The sequence below is a fragment of the Seriola dumerili genome, unplaced genomic scaffold (assembly GCF_002260705.1).
Source record: "Seriola dumerili isolate Sdu_G_001 unplaced genomic scaffold, Sdu_1.0 BDQW01000219.1, whole genome shotgun sequence".
Lineage (NCBI taxonomy): Eukaryota > Metazoa > Chordata > Actinopteri > Carangiformes > Carangidae > Seriola > Seriola dumerili.
Window position 1 is genome coordinate 854,180 of NW_019174474.1, and position 19,630 is coordinate 873,809.

The following is a 19,630-nucleotide window of genomic DNA, read 5'->3' on the forward strand; positions in this document are numbered from 1 at the left end:
TGTCTTTGTGGCTCTCATTTCTTTTCCTGTGCATCATCTTCTCCCTTCTCGGCCTCGATCTTCTTTCCCACATCTTCCCCTCCAACAGCTGCCACCCTGCAGACTTCAGCAAGGTTTCTCTCACTGCTAGAGGCTCTGGGCTCCTTGCTAACCATCAAGCACTTTGCCTTCCTCTCACTGGCATTCCAGCTCTGTGACCTGTGAGACGGCAAACACCTTTCATCAGCTACAGTCAGATACTCGGTAGTGTCCGAGAGGTTTCTCTTCGCCTTCATCTTTGCTCCATCTTCTACGGGCTCTGTTCCTGGAAGGGTTGCCTTATTTTCTGTAGGAATTTGATCAAGCTGATTCTCCTCATTTTTAAGCTCTGCAGGTCCAGTGCTACTTTGAAACTGCTGGGCAAGAGCTCTGACTGTGGATACTTTAGGTATGTGACCAAAAGTGCTGGGGTGCACCTGATACTCCAAGCTTGCTGGCCATTGATTTGGTGTTTTAGTTACTTGCTCCACCAGTGACCTGTAGTCTGCAGTTTGCAGCACATCATCACCTGCCTCTGCTGGGTTGTAGACGATGCCGCTCATAGCCCTCTTCTTTGTGATAGGAGAAGTTTGACTTTGGGTTTCGGTAGGGACATATCTCAAAGATTCAGTCCTCTTTGGAGAAGAGGAGGTTCCTAATAGCATTTGGGCTTTCTTTGTGGGTTCAGCTGCTTCCTCTGGTTCATCAGGAGGGCTGACAATGATGGTGCTCATAGCTCTCCTCTTTGTCAGAGCACATGTCAGTTGGTCTTCGACTGGATAGTATCTCAAGGATTTAGTCCTTTTTGGAGGGGAAGAAGGCTTTAGTCTATTCTTGTCTGTGAGTCTGTCTAGCAGCAATGTGCTGCCTTGTTTTATGTTGCTTATGGTTTCTTGACTTGATGCTGCAGAAGCAGGCTTTTGTTCACATGGAGATATGAGAATGTCCACACAAGAACTGGGCCGCGATCTCTCCAAACAAGCAACTTCTAAGGTCTGACCACCATCCTTTGTGTTGAGAGTACAAATACTCCTCTGTCTCTCTAGACCAGTTTTTGTTGTCTCATCTGTGTCCTTCTGCTTTGATGCATACTCCTCCATGTCCATGTGGAAGCGGTAAAGGCTGTAACCATCAGCACTGTTAATACTGCCCTGGCGAAGGAGGGAGGAAGGGTCACACACAGAGGAGTTTCGTGAATAGGTTCTGGTTAGTTCCAGTCTGTCCACTCCTGCGAGCTTTTCTAGGGCGACTGCCATTCGTCCATGGATCTCTTCTAGTTGGGCCAGTCGCAGATCCACTGTCTGCAGGGAGGCCTTCATAGTGTTCTCCCTCTCATTTACCTCCTCCAGACGCATGGACATATTCTCAACTCTGCCGAGAAGACACAAAATACAAAATTCATGTATGTAAGTATGACCTGTAATTAACCTGCTGAAATGTCAGAACTAAACTTGATTAGGGGGTTCACCTTTCTGAGGTAACCTTGATGCGTTCATCACTGGAGGACTGCTGCTCATCCTCTTTCTCACGGAAATATTCCTCTACACACTGTTCTTCAAACTCGTACAGATTTTTTAGCTCCTCTGGATTCAGCCTAAGCTCTGGTAGAAACAAATCAAGACAACATGTCAGTCTGTTTGTTTCTTAAGGTAGAAGGACCAAAACTGTTCCTGAAGTGTATGTCAATGGCTAAAACATGATAAGATTAGTTTTATTGACCCAGGATAAAATTAAATTTAGTCACTTTAGGTCCTGATTTTAAAGGTTTCAAAGTATACTGTATCATGTATGTCATTTAGCCAGTGAAATTGTATATTAATTAATAGTCATTCATTTAGTTAAATTTTGTGTATATGTTTTGTCTCATGAGAGGAAACTAACTGAGGCCTCTGTCCTTCTCATCTAGCTCTCCTTCTTGTTTCTTCCTGGCACACCGTCGAAACAGCCTGTTGAAGAGGATGTAGAGGTGGCTGAAGATGATGAGAGGTGGAGGCAAGATGGGACGATCATGAAAAGTCATGATCAGCTGATATCTCTGGAACTTCCACACCTGGTTGGAAATGGACTTGACTTCAAAGAAGGTGTTGCTGCAGGACAGGAAACACAGATCAGTGAGTACAAACTGTAACAGCACAGAAGATGTTTCTTGTAAAATAATAGAGCAGGCAGACATTGGAACATATATTTACTTGAAGACTGCAATGAGCAAATTGACCAGAAGAATGTTTGCCACAAGGAGGTAGCAGGCCATAATAGCAGGTGTGAGCCAGGCGCCAGGGATGCATGGAGGCAGTTTCTTCCCATCCTCATCATATAAATGTTCACCACATGGAGCTGTGGGGAAAAGAGGTTAAAGCTATTGAATTTATTCTGAGAATTTAAGGTAATTGATTGGAATTGCATTCTTGACTTGAAAACTACTCACGGTTGATTTCCATCGCATAGACTGAGAAATTCACGAAAAGCACAGTCACACAGAAACATGGAGAAAGCGTTAAAATCAATAAGCTTAGGATTTTCATATCATACTTCTGTCAAGGTCAAGCTGATGTCCATGAAAGAGTGGACTGGTGTCATCAAAATGTTCCTCAAACTTTCCAGTAATCAAATGATAAAAGTAATTGCTCTGCTTTATATAATTTTTGTGGAAATTTAGATTTTTAGATTAGTTTAAAGCCTTGTTTAGAAAAATGAAATATATCAAAATATCTTTTGTTTAAAAAAAATGGGAGAATCAAACATGCTGATTTAAATATCAATATACAGTATATTAAAACAAATCTATTAGCAAAAGTATTTAATGTTAAATAAGGCCGTTAATTTCGGCCTTTTCAACACCATCTTATTGCATTCACCCTGACAGAAGAAACACTGACAGAAAAAAAACTTGAAGGCAGATGATCATGATCAAGCGTGAAAATGATACTATCCTACTCTTCCTCAAAGCAAAAGTATTGCCATACATTGAAGTAAGACACTATTATAAATGTGCCAGCAGAGGGAGACAAAGCATTTAGGGATTACAGTGTAATATGTTATTACTAAACATCACAGAATTTAAGACATAGGAATTAATGTAACACTGATCATCTGCCCAGAATCAGGAAACAGAATCTTACTATGAATTCTAGTCTTACGGTCTATCGAGTCCGCAAAAACCTCTCCATAGATCATCCAGTAGGGCATGTAGAAAATGTTTCTGGCCAGGCGCCACGTTGGCTCCTCATCTGGGTGAAGGATGGCTTGTCGAGCCACCCCGAAGCTCATGAGCACCACCAACATGATCACCACAAAGTACATCATATCAATCATCTGAAAAAAAAATTGAACTCAGTGTTACCTTGTTCATTCTGTTTATATATTATGTCTGTCGTGACTTTCATATGATTTGTTTAACTCAAAGTGAAACACTAAAGGTCATTACCATCTTCCCTATCATCATCACATAGGGTCCCAGGTATTTGTTGACTCCAAAGATGTCAAGGACACGAATGTACCAGAAGATAATGTCTATACAGTAGATGACTCTGCCGTAGCCCATGTAAGGCTCATGCTGCAGCCGTAGCATGAGCCCAAGAAGGAAAGTGGAAATGGCAACCAGGTCTGTGATGTTCCAGTACTCTTCCAGCCACACACTTATCTTCTGTTTCAACTTTCCCGGCTCTGACATCAGAATCTAGACACCAATGTTTCAAGGTCATGCAGAGAACACAAATTAATACACATAGTGACTACAATCTGATCAAATTGATCAAATTTGTCACCATTACCTGTCTGACTTTTTCAGTGCCAAGTGTGAGGATGTAGGCAATGACAGTCCACTCTTGTAGAGATGGCCATCGCTCCATTTTCACGAGGATTATGTAGTTGTACAACATTAAGTAGCCCAGATAGCAAATCTGTCAGAAGAAAAAAGTCATAAAGTAATTTTATTATAATTTATAAATGTTTTTAAAATGCTCACCATAATTCTTCTCATGCTCAAGAAGGGAACTTACAGTGTTGAACCAGAATTTGGTGAACGGTGCATCATAAAACTCAAAGAACCTCTTGCCAATGGGGATCTTATGGACTTTAGTGCTACCCTCCTCTTCATCTCCCTTTCGGGAAGTCGTATCATTATTTGGGTCCTACAAAGTAACAGCAAACTCTCAGCTTTTTTTCTTTCAGTCTTGACAAAAAGATCTTATTAACAGTATGTGAAAACAAATTAATCTGACAAGGTCAGCATGAACCAGGACCTTGCTGGATTTTGCGTCATCATCCTTGTCTTTTCTCTCTTCTTTGCCTCCAGGTGCATGATCATCTCCAAGACGGAAATCCAACAATAGAATCAGAGGAGGACAGATGATTCCCAGAATGACCTAGGTGAGAAAATTATCAGTTTTTATAAGATACAGTGATTTTTTTGTTAGTTTACAGTGAATTATTTTACTCTAATGTGACGCCAATACTATGACAAGTATTACAACTACTGATGTCATTGCTGTCGCTGTGAAGCATTTTTCATGGTTGCTTGAAATGAAAATATTTTGTCATATCAACCTTGAGGCCAGGGTTCTTGCCGATCCTTAAGCAACCCATCCACATATCAGTTAGCAACATCTGGCTGCAGGTGTGGGCAATAAAGTCACGTTGCTTAGCAGCCACAGCCAGCTTCAGACAGGTGGAGTTACTCCAGTTAACCAGCTCGTATGTTAAGAGTTTCATGGCCACCTGTTCATCATGCTTGTAGGACTGGTCTAACAGTTCGTAGGCCAACTGGCCAAATTCTCTGTGAAAGAGAGGGAACAATAACAATCATTTCTATACAGTACTTCTCAAAAGAGTTTGAGACCACAGATGAGGAAATGAGACGGACAGACAGACAGACAGACAGACAGATGGGCAGACAGACAGACATACAGACAGACTCCATCTGAAACCTATGCAGAAGATGTTATCTGTACTGACTTGGAGTTGTTCTCCAGGTCTTGGGAAATGTCATCCACCAGTTCACTCTCAGAGCACTCATGGGCCATGGCTTTATACAGTTTACAAGCCACCAGGGCCTTCGCCATGGCTTCTTCTCCACGCTGCCAGAGAAAGAGCGCCATCTTCTGGCGCTTCATCAGCACCCCCCACAGCATCAGCTCATGGAAGGGGTACTTGAATCGACAGACCTCAGGGTCATCCACATCAATTTCCACTTCTTCTTCTTTTTTCTTTTTTGGCTTTTTCTTGCCTTTTGTCCTAGGTTCATCATCCTGACAAAATAAAATGAATGATGATGGTTATTCTCCCGTGTGAGTTGTATTGTTTCAGCTAACTCACAGTTTGTCGTAAAAAGGAAACCCCACCTCCATTCCTAGAAGCTTTAGAGCTTTTGGCTGCAAGAGGAAAAAAAAAGGTGATAGTTAATATCAAATGTTACTTAATACGATGAGCAAGTCATTATCATATATGTTCTTCCAACCAGGCGTACCCTTTTTAGTCCATACAAATTATTGTAGAGGTTACGGAAAGCCTTCCTTGTGTAATTGCTCCTGTACGCTCCACCCATGAGGTACTCCAGCACCAGACCAATATCAATCAAAGTGATCTGATAATCTGGAGGAAGGTTTCCCTGTAGAATCACCAGAGTAATATATAACAAAGCAAGCGTCTCAAGGTAATGTAAGACATTAAATAGTCTGAAATGTTAGACATGATTCATCAAAAGTTTTTAATACTGCAGGAAAACTTATTTCACCTTTTTGACATCCCTAACAACAGCATGCAGTGTATTGGGCGGACCAAGTTTCTGAGAGAAGAGCAGAGGACAGGAGGAAGAAGGTTAGAAATAAGTATCAACCCTTTTTCATATTTGTCACATCTGTATTTATTGGCATTCAGATTTTAGTGTGTTTTTTTTGCTGCAGTGAGTCAGGCCCACCGTGTTGTATAACTCCTCCAGTCTGGGAATGGTGAGGAAGTGGTGAATATTGACTCCATTCTCAAGGAGCAGTTTGACAAAGTCCACTCTGTCCAGCACCAGAGCATCCATCATAGCCTGCTCCAGAGAGTTCACCTAGGAAAAGGTAATGCATAAGACAGACCAATTACTCTTTGCACCATACAGCCTTCATTCTCTTGTCTCAAATTTCCATCTGAAGTGAACGTTTTTTTCATTAACCCTGCTCTTACCCAACGGATCAACTCCAGCTTCCTTGGGTCAGTTTCCTCTGGAGGTTCAGGTTTTGCCTTTCCTTTCCCCTTCCCCTTCTTTGCCCGGGTCTTGTTGCGAGGAGCGCTTGCAGGACTCTTCTGCTTCTCCTGCATCGGGGCTGCAGAGGTTGTAGTGCTGGCGATGGCACCAGCAGGCTGACCAAAGGGAATATGAGGGGACAAAAGCTATAGCTCCTCTTCGTATAAACATCATCATATCAGTCTTTTTTTTTCTGCTATTACTTGGTTACATTAAATCATTGGAATTCTGTGTATCTGAGAAACACAGATCAGTTCAAACAAGCTCTTTCTGTCCTGCCACATATGGCATATATAGGTTGAGAACACACTGTTCTGTTAGAATATTTTTTATTTTCAAAACCAAATTCTTTTCCTTCAGTCCTAAATACATCCTTGCTAACTTTTCAACTGTAGTGCACTCATGTGGAATGATTAACTGACACTATTTAGATGTGAGCACCACTCACTGGTAAATTGTGTCCGTAAACGAAGATGTGATTGCGAGCAATATCCACTCTGTTCCAGGCCAGAGCCAAACTGAGCTGATCTGCTGCTGAAGCGTTCGTGCCTGATGCAAAAGAAATGGATGAACAGAGAGAGAGAAAGAAAAGAGAAGGTATGTTGTATGTAGCAAGAAAAATATTGCTGTGATGTAGTAGTTCAAATACTGTTGATATAGCTAATACCTTTTAACAGGGCAGTGAGAATGGCCATTTCAATATCTTGTTGTCCCTCTGAACCCATTCGAAAAACTGTGATCTACATGTGAGAGAAAAAAAAAAGAAAAAAAAAGGAAACAATTGCTAACGTGAGGTAAGCAGTGATATAATGGCAGAATTTGTGAGTAACATATGATATGAATAAATAGATGGATCAATAAACAAATGAATTTGTGCCACGGAGTGTATTGCCACTCCCACTGTAGCTGTGAACATGTGGTGTCAACTGGTGGGAGATTCTTTCAGCAGGACCTCTCACTGCAGCTCTGTGTGGCTTGACCCTTCAAGGACAAACAGCTAATTTACTTGTCAGACAGAGTGATAGTACTTGCCTTGTTATAGACTCCACTACATCGAATGAAATTACGCTGACGGGCCTGTCACATGTGCAGCCATGGTAAATGGGATTAGGTTGGCATGAATGTGTGGCAGCGTGCCAGAGATTTCAGAGCTGGTTGTTGAGATGCGTTAATAATGAGCTGCGTGCATCAGTGTGAAGACTCAAAACTTGTGTCGCTCTTTCAGACACTTGTGGGGTGGGGTGCTCTGTGCGCTTGGCAAAAAACAGAGACTTTTATAACAGTGAACTCTTAATTCAGTTAAATGTTGTATCCTGGTGTTACATCATTGCAAAATTCAGCTCTTTAAATCAGTGTTTTTATTCATCTAACCCAGCTGTTCACATGAGATGCACTTAGGATGAAAGGATTATGTGGGGAACTAGACAGTGACACTGATTCACCTGTAGGTTAGTCATGGCACTTTAGATTAAGAGCAGGCAATAGTGTGGCCTCTTAGTTGTGTATAAAGTTCTGTAACATTGTCTGGGGCGGGTATCAGTGAGAACTAAATGGTACGGAAAAAAGCCCACAGCGGTATGATCTTTGAAAAAGCAGTTTAAGTTGCTTATCTGAGTGTGTTGGGGCATTAGGCAATCTAATACATCGGGGATAGAGGATGCAGAGTCACTGGTGAAGTGATAGCACTCTGGGCACTGAAAAAAAAAGCCTGGGGAGTGGAGAGAGAGAGAGGAACCTGACTGGGGATTAGGGAGATGGATCCTCTCTTCCATCTGTGTGCTGCATGTTTACTGTGAATAGATGAAGTAAGAGCCTCTGCTAAGCAGGTGGTAGTGTGCTCTGATCTTTCCCACCCAAATGTATAGAGTCTGGAGATTATATGTGCCGGGTATTACAAACTACTAATCACATCACTTACGCCTACGGAAATCTGCTGAAGATGCACAAATGCCGCTGCTATTTGTGTACTGAGGTCTCCAGCAAACACTCTCAAACACTCTGGGATTAATCTGTGAAGACTCTTACCAGGGTGTGTGCTTCATCATAGAGCGCTTAACTGTATTGTTTACATCAAAGTAAAGAGTTTTAACACCCACCACCACTTTACAGCTGTGCACTTATACATGAGCGGTGATGATGGTCCACAGTGAAGCTGCGAATGAACCAGGATTACATGACATGACCACACATGAACGTAACAAGAAGGAGAAATGACAGGCAGGTTGAGGGGATTATGTTTATTCAATATGTTAATGGAAAATACACAGATGAGTGGAATGGATGAATGACGATGGAGACCAGATGTTTCACAGCTCAAAAATGATTTATTGATTGAAACAGACATGTTATTTTCAAATACAAGATAACTGTGAAATACAAGGAACCTTAATAAGTTAACACCTTATTAATCACTTTTATGAGGATTTTACTTAGTTTATTCTTATACTCACCAGTTCCCTTTTCTTCATGCATTCCATTACCATGAGCAGGATCTGCTGCGATTGGCTTTTGGTGTAATTGAAAGTCTTCTGAATAGTCACCAGCAGTTGGTCTCTGACGTCATCATTAACCAGGCTGGAAGTGGAGATTTAAGGATGACATTTCAGCTTTTTACCAGAAGAATAATAAGCATACAGAGAAGGAGAAATCATCTAAAATCTCACCCTCCATCCTCTGAGAACTTGTGTGCGAAGGAAATTATGTCAGAAGCTCGGCCGCTGCCGTCACACACCACCACAGGGATGGGAGGATCATCTCTCAGACTCTCTAGGGCAATGGAGATGACGTTGGGACCTCCCTCCACTATCAGACACACCAGGGGGACCCCCTGACCCAAACCTGAAAAACACAGTAAAAATTGTCAGTCCTGGAAACTCATCCATCCATTTATCGCTGAAGTGTCACCTTATAATCACAGAACTGGGAGAATGAAATGTTGAAGCAGAACACGTCGATGTGATGTGTCAACAGGCAAAGCCAGAGGAGGGAGGTAGTGAAGTCAGTGGTGACAGCTGAGCATCCCTTTGCTGTCCCTGCCTTATCCGAGCTCCAGGCATAGGATGACAAAGGGAAGCCCACAGGTCACAGAGGAGCTCTCCATCCACAAGTCCAACAAGACTGAGTGACTCACACTCACACACCATGGAGGATGGAGAAATGATTTATGGCATCTGTGGGTGCACTGTGTGACTTACGAGTGTTAATCTTCTGCAGGGAGATGTGCTTCTCCAGCAGTCGACGTAGTTTGACCTCAGAGCCGTACTTCCCGCAGGTGCCGTTGTCGGTCAGGATGAAGTGGGAGTGGCTGTTGTTGAGCACGGCCAGCTTGCTCAGTGGGTTTGCCATCGTCTGATAGGGTCTGGTGACCTGGAAAAGGAAGAAGAGGAAATCTTAGTATGAGGATAAATGTATCATTCCAGGAGACTAAATGCAGCTGAAAATGTTCTCACATCTTTTCCGATGAGGTCCTCCTTGTTTTCCAGGATCCCCCATGGAGCAATTCCTATTGCACACACCTTCCCTCTTGACTTGGAGGAATGGTCCTTTAAGGCATCTCCGACATGACGGATCACCCCTAGGTTGTGATAAGCGAAATATAGCCTCAAAGATAATGACTCTTTCAACTGCTTAATGGGGCTGCATCACGGTTGCACTCTGTTTACTGCACCCGAAATCCACACAGATTGTCATTTGCAATTAATTTTTCCTCAAAAGCTGTAATTATAATTCACGGTGCTTAAACCTGTGACAATAGGTTGGTCAAATCTCCCTCAGGAAATTGCAGAATACATATTATGTAATGACATTTTAGAGCGAAGGTAATCTTCTAATGTCACAAATTGTTATTTGTTAAGGAACATTAAAAGCATTATTCTGAACTGTCAGTGTCCTACCCGTGTTGACTCCGCCCGTGAAGATCCAGGCTCCAGTGGTGACGGCAGCTTTGATCAGGCCTTTGCCAAACACTTGCTTGAGTTTGGGCTGGAGGTCGAAGTTCTGGAGACCTCCGTGAACAGAGATGAGCAATGTAGGCAACTCCAGCTGCCAGTCTTTCACCATCAAATGCAGCAGGTTGTCAGGCTTGGTGTCATAGGAAACCCGGATGTACTAGTAAAGAAAAGAATGGAACAGTACAGTAATGTGACTTATTTCTAATCAAACCACACAGTCACTTTGTCTGCTCTAGGTTCTACATATTTTAACATGGCCTGATGTGAAAAAGACCACCTTTTAAGGCCACACCACATCCACTCACTTCTCTCATGCAGTAGTAACTTCTTACAGGACCAGCTACGTTAACATAGACATCATTTTTCAGTAGCTGAGACTCACCATGGCCTTGTTGACGAATCCTCCACCCTGGAACTCGATAATGCCAAAAGCATCTGTTGGATACGTTCTGGTATATTTGATCACCGTCCATTTATCCTTTGGGGTGTCGATCTGCACCAGCTGGTTTGTTTCCTCTACTGAGTTGGCACCAGGGGGGATGGCCACGTGCTGCGTTGTCAGCTGACCACAGGCACATCTACACAGATCACACAACAAGAATCTCTCAGTTAACACGTCAGTATTGGCCCCCCTCGTGTGGCTGTGTGGCCTGGGCCCTGATTTTCTAAACTTTATAACTGGGTTGGTTATTCATAGAAATCCCTGAGTGGTATACTATAGTGATTTCAAGGGTATGAACTATGACTAGAAGTGATTGAGCCAAGTCAAAGACTGTTGTTTTGTTTGCACATGAAGGCTGTGTCTTTTCCTGGAAACATACATCGTGCAGGCTCCTCCATGACTGTGCCCATTTCTGGGAAATGTGTGCCTCGACGAACAAAGGGTTGCACTGCCTGGCTGCTCTCAGAACCCAGGGCAGTAAGCACGTCCTACAACACACTCAAATCTGTTTTAATCTGTCTGATAACCTGTAGTCATAGATGTCACAATTATTTCTGAGCTGTTTAAAACATCACTCATAATGAATATAGAGCATTATTCATATATTAATTTGATTAACACTGTCATGAGTTACACATTCTATTAACAAAAGCCCAGTTGACAAGTAAAGTAAGTTTATACCAGTGTAATCACAATCATGATTAGACCATTTTATAGACTTGTATAGCATTCACATTCTGTTCATACTTCACTCAATATATTTGAGTAAAAATTAAAATTATTTTTAGCAAACTGTCTCGGGCAGGAAAAAGGAGCAACACTTTCAGTCGAACATGGCAAAATTAGACAGAAAAGGTTGAGTTAAGTCGTGATTAGTTCTGGAGTCATGTTATAAATGTCGTCTCTCATAATAAATGACAATGACATAGCTGCGACCTAAGGTCACATGTTTACCACAAGTGATAAGTAACCATTACAAAAGACTTTTAAAGACATTAATTACCTGGTCGGGTCCTTGCTGGGAAATATGTGAATACATTCTCTTTTAAGAAAGGTCCTCTCAATCCAGGCTTTCTGGGCCTGTAAAGAGAAAATTGAAGAAAGGAAAAAAAAGTTAGTTGACATAACATGCTGTCATACCATAGTCACAAGGAGATCATCCTTTCTGATATCTGAAATTTTCACTATCAATCCTCTTAGTGTTAATCCTGGCTAAAACTTGAGTTCCTTTTGCATCCTACAAAGAAAGCATAAATGAGAGGACAAAATATTTCTGCTGAGACAGAGGCAAAGACACAGTATATCACACAGTAAGGTCGAAGCATGACCTGTTATTCATCCGATTATTATGGCAGTATTGATGATGACTAACAACTGTGGCATTAGACACCTTTTATTGTCTGCTCAAGTTTGATAAGCAGCCAGTAAAAATGCATCACATTGCTGTCTGATCATTTTCCAGTGCTGAGCAAAAATAACCTGAGTTCAAAGCAAAGTTTCTCTGAGGGCCATTGTTGACAGTGGAAGCCCAATTAAAACTGAAGCACTGGAAGCAAATCTTTCCAAGGAAACGCTTAAATGGCAAAAAAAAAAAAAAAAAGAAAAAGAAAAAGAAAAAAAGAATTATAATATTTGACAGCGTTCATATCTTAAAAGATATTCAAAAAATCTCTATTTTAACTTTACCTGAGTTTAATGTCATATGAGTATAAATGAAAGACCATAGATAAATTCTCATAAAGTCTTGTGACCACAGTGCCCACAACACAGTACAGTTACTGTTCTCTCTCTGTCTCTCTCTGTCTCTCTCTCTGTCTCTCACTGTCTCTCTCTTTCTCTCCCTCTCCCTCCCTCTTCATCGGCACAAATGGCCTCAGCCAGGAGGAACTGAAAGAGGGTGGCTGCGGCACCACAAACTATCCTGGACTCTGTGCTATGTTCTGCATTGAAAAAAAAAATTATAAATTGTTAAAGCAAATAAGACTTTTTCTGTATGTGTGGAAATTTTTGTTAGTGTTGTACCTTAATATTACCAGCTAATCTTATTCGATCAAGTTAATCGTTTTTTACAGCCTGTCAACACAATATGAATTCATATTTGTGGCCTATAAATATACCCATTAATGTCATACATATGCATATTGAATATGACTTATTTTCCATTAGTATTAACTACACTTTCTTGTAACAAAATGATACTTCATTTTCTTTTGTTCAGCTGCAACAGTACTGCAAGGACACACTTTTTGTCCTTTCCTTTATACATATGTAACTAAAACACTTTATTATTTGCTCCTCTATATTGTTTGTTAGTAAAATGAACTGGTATTCTCACCAGACTCATTTTAATTTGAAAGGATGATGAGTTTGTTGAGCAGCTTTAATTAGTAAGTAATGTTTTACCTAATCAGAAAATATAACTAATTTTAAAAATGCATGAAATTCCTCCATTTAGTGTCATTATTGCCTTTTCCAATTTGAAATGTAAATTACCTAAATATTACCTGTCACCTGTAGGTTTTTGCAAAAAATATTACCATCCCGTTGTATTTTCAAAATGTTCAAGGCATAGTGTGGTTGTTGCTGTCTTGTCTCAGCAATTTTCCATCTCAGTCTTATCATGCATCATTAAGCACACAACTCATACAGTGCTTCCCTGCTCACATTCACCTATAATTCATACCGCATCTCCCCCCATTAAGAAATATCTAATGCTGTAATAAAAGTGATTAAATAAAGTTGGAGTTATAGAATGTAGATACACTTACACATAATCTTCTGTCCGAGCTGTGGAGTCCTGTCTCTAAGGCTGCTGTAGATTAAGCCTAGAGAGTAGAGTTGAAGTCTACAGTCTGCGGCTCCTCTACCAGAGCTTTCTCCTGGTGCTGCACTCCCAGTCAAGTGCTCTCAATGAATCCCACAGGGACATGAAACTTCTTCACTTTATGAGGGCCAGTTAATATGATGAGCATGTGAGCAGGGTCTTTGTTCGCCCAAGTCTCATGACTCCAGTTCAAGGTAATCCTTTTGGGAGTCCCATGACCCCCTTCTCCATGCCCACAGGGTATTTTCATCCTTCGCTTGAACAAGGCACAATAAATCTACTTTGATAACCGGCCCCTAATCTCCCAATTTGTTCAAACTCCTTTCTTTGTGTTCACTTCATAGTGTGGAAGATCTTAGCTTGTGTGAGAAGACGGAGCAGAGTGGCCAACCTAAAAGGACTGCAGTCTCGTTCAGAGGCTCCCCAACTTTTCATCCGAAATTTTTCACCCCCTCCAACTACTTTGATTTCAACCCAATTTGCATAATTGAGAGAATTGGATGCAGGCATTCTTTTGGAAGGCGCCTTGTTAAGACATGACTGGTCTCCAGTTGGGGGCAAGGTCAGTCAATGCTAATTGCAGTTAATCTCTATTTCCACCCACCTTGTTTTTGTGGAGGGAAAGAAAACTCAACAGACCGGCTATTCAATATTCTCTTAATCTTGCTTTTTAATTTTGGCAGTGTTAAGTGGATTTGCATTTAAAATCGGGTATAATACATAACCTCTCAGCAGGCTGAAAAAGGATGGTACCGTTTTTATAAATTACATTTAGCCTACTTGCTACAGTTTGGTATCCAACTTTTTAAAGTGTAGGCTAACTCAAAAAGGGATTTGGGCTTCTGTTTGGGTAGGGGAAAGTTAAAGCTGATCTTTAAACCAGTTTGAAATTAATTATGTTTATTATTAATGATGGATTTAATGTAGTAATTCAGTTTGAACTATTTAAAGTTATTACGGGCTTTCAGGTGCAAGCTTAAATAACTGGAGGGAGGCATTAGCTGAGGTAGAAGCTGAGATGGAGTTAAAAAGCACAAAGTCATAGACATTCATTTAAAACCTCCCTCATGTGAAATGGTTTGATAATCTCTCCTTTTATGGTTGAAGTGAGCAGTTTGAGCCTGAGTGTAACTCTCAACGAAAAAGACAAGGGTTGATGACTCAGAAAGACAGAGAGAGAGAGAGGGGGCAGCCTAACATACCCCCAACTTCCCCCTTTTGGTCCTGCTCGGCTAAAAAAAAAAAGAAAAAACGCACATGGGCCACTGTTAATTATAGCTGAAGAAAACAAAGCGCTTTTCCAGAAGGGTTTGGCCAGTATGACGCAGTTATTTCAGCTTACTTAAACTCATTAACCACAGCAATTAAAACCAAAATCCAGTCAGCAACCAGCTGCCTCGTTAAGAGCTGCCTCTGAGCACTTAACAACAAAAACCTCAAAGAATTAGATACTGCAGGATCAGATTGTGTCACACCAAGCAAATTAACCAGACTTAAGACAAGCCTCCGAACAATAAACAACATTCATTCCAACACGCAGAATTTTCTGAGGAAATGATCGTTCAAAACAAAAGACAACTGTGTGAGGTGGAAATTATAAATGCTGGATTGCTGAGGAGGACACTAATTAGCTGTTCTGATGCAATGGTGCTTTTCCTTAAATTTTGGCTGTGGATTGACACTATAACACAATGCGTCGCCCTGGTTGAGTATGCATGTCACTTTGTCTTAAATTCTCTCTAAGAATAAGAATTTCTACCAGTTTCACAATGTTGTGGATATCATGTTTTAGTTTAGTAGTCAAGACACCTACAGTCCACATACACTGTGTGCCATACATTCATGCCTTTTTGCACTTGAATCACATGGTCGTGGTCTCCTGACCCGCAGCTTAGTGAGCAGCTAAATCACAGCAAATTTGTTCTGGTTCAGCTACAATTACATGGACAACACCCCCCACCCCCCCAACAGTCATAAGGAAAATGTATAAAGATGGCTGTATTCCTGTACGTTGACATCTGACCCGGTGTAGTTCACTGCATTTTATAAGCGTTTATAGTCGGCAGCTTTGTAAAGCTGAGTAAAAACTATATGTGTCAAAGGATACATCATTTATTCTGAATATTGAATTTAATACAATGGAAGCCTCATCAGCACAAGTGAAATGGATCAGAAAGGATTTGGGGGTCCTATGAGGAATGTGATGTCACCAGGGTTGAAGATAAAAGCAACTAATTGCTCGGCTTCAGTATTGAAAGGCGACGTGGTTAGAGGTTGATGCAATGTGACAAGAAGGAAAACCCGTGTTACACTCCTTTACTGTCTAAAAAAATATCCCAGACTCATGTTCGATCCCACGTGGACCAAATAACAATCTGCCTTTTACGTATTTTCACTTGAGGGGAAAGATTTTTTGGGCAAAAAGACACAACTCGAGTTACAGGCGCTGGATAGGGAAATTTGCATTAACTGTGAAGCTAACTGTTTTCAGTCAGCCCTGTTTGTAAATGCACTCATTGTCCTCCTGGGTTTGAAAATCCAGTTAGCCATCACATGAGTCCAACATGTCACTGATTATCCCCGAGAGTTGAGGGAGTCATAAGACATGTTTTAAAGACGCTGTTTTTCTGTGTTTTCCCCCAAAGAGAAGTCTGACTGAAAAAGACACCAAATGGAATTTTTAAAAAATAAAATAATAGGGTTTGACACCAGGTCACGTATTAGTAATGTGGTTTTGATGTATTATAGTTATATTTATATGTTGGCCTTATATATTTTTTCAAAAAAACCTGTAACACTCAACTAACAGATATGATCTTGAGCCTTTGTATGATCCTGCAGCTTAAATAGCAAATATGTCACCTTCTTTTGACCTGTAATTGTATGCAGTGTAAGAGTTTGCCTGCTAAATCCTCAAGAGAATTTCCCTTCTTTACTAAAGTTTGTACTTCAGTAATGCCAAACCCATTTAGCTTTTATCTTTGTTGCATTTGAAGATCACTCCTTAATACTCCTTTTATTTTTCACAAGCTTTACAAACTCAGACCATCACACATAGAGGTCTGCTGTAGCCCTGGTCCTGGTCCTGCGCCCCAGACATTATCTTAATCCTGACTTGAGTCTTAAAGCTTTTTAAGGATTCTTGGCCTTTACTTTACCTGAGCCTCATGCTTAAATCACACAGTCATATGATTTCTAGAATTTTTCAATCATATTTGTATTGATTTTGATGCTTTCGCAGTTTTTATTGACATAGTCAATTCGGTTTTTGAGGGTCCGAGCACAGAACTCAACTTGTAATTAGTGGAACCCATCAGGCCACCGATGCTTTCGGCCCATTTCTTTCCTCACTATTGAGCAGTAAGCTACAGTTTCTCAGTAAAAGAGGGAAAAAGTCAGTGGAGTGGCCTATTTGCTGGTCAATAGTGTTATCTGTAGAAAGGACTCCACAGATGGACACGAATTCTTTTACTAAGTTCATTTATGGCAACAGACATGGTGATATCACGTGAACATATTTAACTGAATGTGCTCTCTGTTGGAGAGCGCAACAAGCAACACTGGCTTTTGCCCTCATTTCTAATCAAGTGTCACCCATCTGAACTATTCAAAGAGATGTTGCCTTTACTCTATTTCTGATGAAAAATAAATCCTCCTTCATGCCATGACCCACTGTAGATAATGAAGTATACGCCTATCATTTAAATAAAGCAGATAAATCCACGATTAAAGACTGTCATAACTACATGGCAAATATGGATGATCAGAAAAAAAAAGTACAATGTTATCTCTCAGCCGTCTGGTCTGTGCAGCCAATGAGTTTATATTTAGCAACATTACCGATCTAATTAAAAGTGCTGCGCTGTTCAGCTGAGAACTATGACATTTCTGATTGCTTCACAGAGTAAAACCTCATATAAAAAAAAGGCTGTGGATTATACAAAGAATATTAATCTCACAAATAATGCCAGCTCTAATGTATAGAAACCCATCAAATTCAATTCTGTTAAGGATGTCAGCGTCAGATATACTGTTGAAATATAATATCAGGCACTGGGCTGGTTTTAGCCACATGGTGAACAATTATCAATTGTTATAGTATTTAAGAAAAATGTGTATTTACAGGAATATTTTAATATTTTATTAATATTTTATTTTATTGATTTTATTGACTATATGTAATCTACAAAGGAGGGATTTAAAATGCTTTATGTGTTTTATACTTATCTATTTTCCATCTTTATATTTTTCTGAATGCTTTAAAAAAGTTTTAGTTTTGCTTTTTTTCATTTATTTTAAACTTTAATAAATGAGAAAGTGTTTTTTTTTTCACTAATGTTCTGCACTGACACGAAGTGAGTTAGTTAGTGGTGTGTGTGTGTGTGTGTGTGTGTGTGTGTGTGTGTGTGTGTGTGTGTGTGTGTGTGTGTGTGTGTGCGCATGTGTGCGTGCGTGCTGTAATCCCAGCATAGACTGCTCATTGGACTGGGAGGCGTGCATGTATATAAAATCGTATCTGTCTCGCTTTCAAGGACATATTAACAGGAGTGTGTTAATCACATGAAAGCAGACTTTAGAAAGATATAAAAGTCTTTAATCTGTCATGTCCATGGTCGTCCATACTGGGCCATTATGAAGGATTAAACTGCCGTACTGGAGCAAGCGGCTGCTCAGCTTCAAACACCACTTAACAGTAAGTTTGCAGGGCTGGGAGAGCAGACCATGTGCTCACCAATATACAGCCAGCAGTCCTGAATGATACATGTGATTATGCCGGGCACAGAGACTCTAAAATGATTGGTTAGGTCCTAATATGGACTCAGGCCGTAGTAATGGTCCCATGTGACACAAGCTGTGCAGCACAAGTCATTCTCAGAATAATCATATAGTTTCTGGTATATACAAAATGTTCACAAAAAGCATATAAGATCAACCACAGTTGTCAGTCATTTACATTATATTTACTGTCATTATTAATACCATGATGAATATAATTCAAGGAAAAGCTCAGGGTATCATACAACTCATTTATAAAGACAAATTAAAACACGCCAGGTTGGAGCCAACTTGGTAAAGTAATACTGAATCACCTGTTGAATGTGTGACTGCGCAACAGGCTTCCTCTTACCTTCTGTGAGCCAGATGCGCTGCGTTTGAGGGAGGACCTTTTAAAGGTGCCACTTGGGCCCTTGGTGTCCATGTTGAAGACTGAGAATTTAAGTCAAGCTGACTTAGAAAGGGTTTCTTGGAGAGCAGCGACAGGTCAGGGTTCAGCAGCAGCATCAACATCAGAAACAGACAGAAACACTCGATACCCACAACAGAACCACGGCATGACAACAGCCTCTGGATGCACGAGTAAAAAGTATCAAAGTTTCACCATCATTAAAGGTTTCAGCGCTTCTCTCTCCTCTCTGCAGCTTACTCCCGACTGACAAGACAGAGATCCCAGCCAGGGATATAAATCACTCGATGACACACTTGACACATAGACCCTTTTCCTCTGCCGGGCATCCCATAATCAGGCTTAATGCAGCCGGCTCTTACGAAGCCTCAGAGTCTAATGGATAGAGATTTAATAAATGGTTATTGGAGGTAAATCTACTTTGGCACACCACAACCCCAAAAAAGGCTTAGAGAGAGACCATGCAAGCTGTGAGGCTAAAGTTAGCCGGCAGAGAGCCAAAGGTTGTCCCACCAGATGAGGCTCAGTGTGTCTGACAGGGGGAAGACAGGAGTGCATCAGCGTGCAAACACAAAGGTATGCACACATACAAAGTGTGATGCAGAGGCAAAATCCAGAATTAACACAGCGAACAATGCTTTGAATCTGCTACACACTTTCTGTCAAGACTCATTCACTCAACCCTTATTTAATACCAGAGCTAAGTGTTCTGTATGGTTACTATAGTTTTGTTAACGTAAAATTTTCGAGAGTATAATGCATGGTGGATAATCTCTCATTTCCACTTGATAGCAGCATTTTACATGTAGTTTTGTTCCACATGAAGGAGTATCAACACAGATTTAGAGCAGCTTTATGTTAAGTATGTTAAGAGTTTGACCTGTTACATAATACTAACAAAATTAATGGGAAAATAAAACTATTACGGCCTAATACCACTTTGCTTTTTGGCCAACCCTTACAAAAATGAGCAAATATTGTGCTA

General features: G+C 40.7%; 1 protein-coding gene across 1 annotated transcript; it reads right to left on the bottom strand.

The window, feature by feature from the left end:
* Position 1: 1 nt before the first annotated feature.
* LOC111228430 (transient receptor potential cation channel subfamily M member 1-like) lies at positions 2-11,781 on the bottom strand. The gene is made up of 26 exons (XM_022754297.1): positions 11,640-11,781; positions 10,577-10,772; positions 10,138-10,351; positions 9,694-9,818; positions 9,439-9,610; positions 8,908-9,082; positions 8,695-8,818; positions 6,912-6,984; positions 6,693-6,793; positions 6,184-6,360; positions 5,933-6,067; positions 5,750-5,800; positions 5,483-5,623; positions 5,358-5,387; positions 4,972-5,264; positions 4,564-4,792; positions 4,260-4,382; positions 4,017-4,148; positions 3,789-3,917; positions 3,443-3,694; positions 3,156-3,330; positions 2,444-2,464; positions 2,208-2,352; positions 1,900-2,105; positions 1,487-1,619; positions 2-1,389 (listed from the first exon to the last, which is right to left on the bottom strand). The coding sequence occupies exons 1-26, from the start codon at positions 11,759-11,761 to the stop codon at positions 15-17; spliced, it is 5,049 nt and encodes a 1,682-aa protein (XP_022610018.1). The 5' UTR covers positions 11,762-11,781; the 3' UTR covers positions 2-14.
* Positions 11,782-19,630: the final 7,849 nt, after the last annotated feature.